The sequence below is a fragment of the Sphaeroforma arctica genome (genome assembly GCF_001186125.1).
Source record: "Sphaeroforma arctica JP610 unplaced genomic scaffold supercont1.4026, whole genome shotgun sequence".
Lineage (NCBI taxonomy): Eukaryota > Ichthyosporea > Ichthyophonida > Sphaeroforma > Sphaeroforma arctica.
Genome location: NW_014036532.1, coordinates 1 through 2,797, shown reverse-complemented (window position 1 = coordinate 2,797; position 2,797 = coordinate 1). Strand labels below are relative to the sequence as shown.

Here is a 2,797-nt window from a genome sequence, read left to right as displayed (position 1 = left end):
CACACATACACACATATATGTATATATATATATACATACATACATACATACACACACACACATATATATATATATATAAATTCAGAATGTATAAATATAAATATAAAGAACAGATGAAAATTGAATTAAAAATGTACATATATATAGATATATATATATGATTACCTACACATAAACACCTAAACACATACACACACACACACATATATATATATAATATATATATATATATAAAGTGATGGTACCAAACCAGTCCTGTCCGCCCACAATGTTCAAGACATTACTTCAACGTGTGACTGAAAAGCAGCGTCCCACAACCAAAGATAAGTACCTGCAAACAGCCCGTTGGTACCACTTCTTACATATATATCTTTTGCCACTTCCCACCCGGATCTCTGCCTAAGACCTGTCAAATCCACTTGCTGATATGTCTTGACCACATCGAACGGGGTCGTAGCGACGGCCGCTAAAGTCCCCGCACACGCACCAGACACAAACGACGTACGGAAGTTATCGTACGTAGAGGTGGTCTCGAGTGTATGCTCGTGCATATGTGCATCCGTTCGAAATAGACGGTTTATCGTAGGGTGGTGCTTGAAGTACTCATACGATGTCCAGTATATCGCCGAGAAGGGCAAATCACGCCATAGAGTTGAGCCTAAACCTCGCCATAATGTGCGCAGACCATGTGTTTTGACCATACCACGGACATCTTGCAGAAGCTGTGTGTGAGATACTTGTTCGGCACTGCTATTCAGTGCTATTGACTGCGACTTCGTCCTGAGTAGCTCTAAGGGGCTTATAATCGTAGACGCTCCAAACCGCGCCGTCATCCCGGCTATTAAGGGCGCCAGAGCCAGCAACCACTGGTGTTTCACCTCTACACTGTTCTCGACTATATGAGCTGTTGCATTATTACTACTTGTATCCGGGCCTGTCACCTCGATCTCAACAGAGTCACCAAATGCCAAAGAAACATTCGATAAATCCGAACTCCGCCGTCTCACATTTGTGTAAGGTGTTGTGAGTGAATCCAACTGTACGCTGCCGCTGCGAGCATACGCCTCAACACGTGCTTTGAGGTGATCATAGGCTGTGAAGTATATCACTGTCGCCGGTATGGCCATCACAAGTGTGGGTGCCAGACCTCTCCATAGCGATGAAATACCCTCTCGCTTGGGAATCTGCACAAACGCATCAAGTGTGCTTTTGTAGTATACGCCATTATTGTGACAGCTAGATGGCTTATTACATACAGTACACAGGTGATCCATGAGACCATTGCTAAACACAACGCGACACTCCTGTCCAGGGGCCATGCTCTGCGTCTGCATACGCACTTTCACGACGTCAAACGGTGTCATTAACAGAGATGTCAGCATCGCACCCGTGCATGACGACAGTATCTGTTCGCCATGGGTAACGCCCGTGTGTGTAGGGACCGAATCAGCAACATTAACACGTGTCGCTGTGACCGTGTATGGGATGTCTAATGTCAGTGCATCTGGTCGTGAAGGCTCAGCGTGGTGTGTGGCTGATGTTACGGTTGTGGGTGTTGAAAGTGTGTCCGAGGTAGTCGTACTACCAACATTTGAGGCGCCAACGAATGTGTGGACTCCCATAGAGGCGGTCACCGGCCCGACAAAGACTGTGGGTAGGATGCGTGGAGACATGTATATCTATCTATCTATGTATTTAGTCCGTTTCTATGTGTTTAATTATTTGGTATGTGCGTCTATGCATCTATGTATTAATGATATATATATCAGTACTCATGGTAAATAAATATATGCTTCAATGTTTCTCACCGTGTAGGAACTTTGTAAACTAATATACGACTGTGAACGTTCAAATACTCCTCGGCGTCATGAATGGTCATGTCAATGAATGAAGTGATGAAGGCATGTCCGGCCTGACTGTGGCAGGAGGGGGTTGTGGACTTGTGACTATAATATTTTACAGGTGCTCAGCATATTCATTGGATGTCTGTTAAATGGCCGCGTATGGAAATATAGACTTTTGGCGCGTTCTTGTTTAAAAACGACAATCTATTTATTATCAAGCAATCTTGATTTTGTTCTATTACTATTACAAGTATGTCTGTATTTCTATATTATTTAACACCAACATTCAATGTTGTCAACATTGTATCGAATTCCAGTACATACATAATACATATCACTGTCACACATCACTGTTGTGCTAGACGCAGGTTTCAACTAACAGCTATTTGTATTGTCCTAGCGCCAACGTTAAGAAATTGTTCTCGGTCGCCAAGTTAACTTTCAAGGAATCGCTGCTGTGGAAGCTCCAGCACGAACATATACGAGCTAGAAGTATGTGAGCACATACTGGACGGGAGTACAAGCCATATATACATATATCAGTATAGTATAACCATAGTACACTCAAGATGAATCAACTGATAGACGATGTCCTCGATATCACGGGGGTGGTCAAAAAGGAGAAGTGTGGTCGGAAGCGAATCCACGTATTTGTACCCAAAGCTGCCGAAGAACAAATATACCGTGAAGTCATTGATGAAACTCAAGTACAGGTGAGTGCAGTTACCGATGGCCTGTAAATTGCGCGATGATTTTTCTCTCCAAACTGATCTGCAGCTTAGCTAGTGCAAGATTGTCCATTCGTTTACTTAAATACACTTGGAATGTAGCTTTCTGAAGCACTAGCTTAAGCCGAATACACGCTTACATACGACCAGATTATTTATTGGTTGTACAACACTGAATGCGGTTGTATTTAAGAATGAATCCATGAGAGTCATATTATAAATAGA

At 42.8% G+C, this 2,797-nt stretch overlaps 1 protein-coding gene across 1 annotated transcript; it reads right to left on the bottom strand.

The window, feature by feature from the left end:
- Nucleotides 1-315: 315 nt before the first annotated feature.
- On the bottom strand, nt 316-1,804 carry SARC_14009 (hypothetical protein; the record flags this gene model as incomplete). The annotated part of the gene is made up of 1 exon (XM_014291861.1): nt 316-1,804. A coding segment is annotated over exon 1 (1,358 nt), but the record flags the coding sequence as incomplete, so codon positions are not given.
- Between the last annotated feature and the right edge of the window lie 993 nt (nt 1,805-2,797).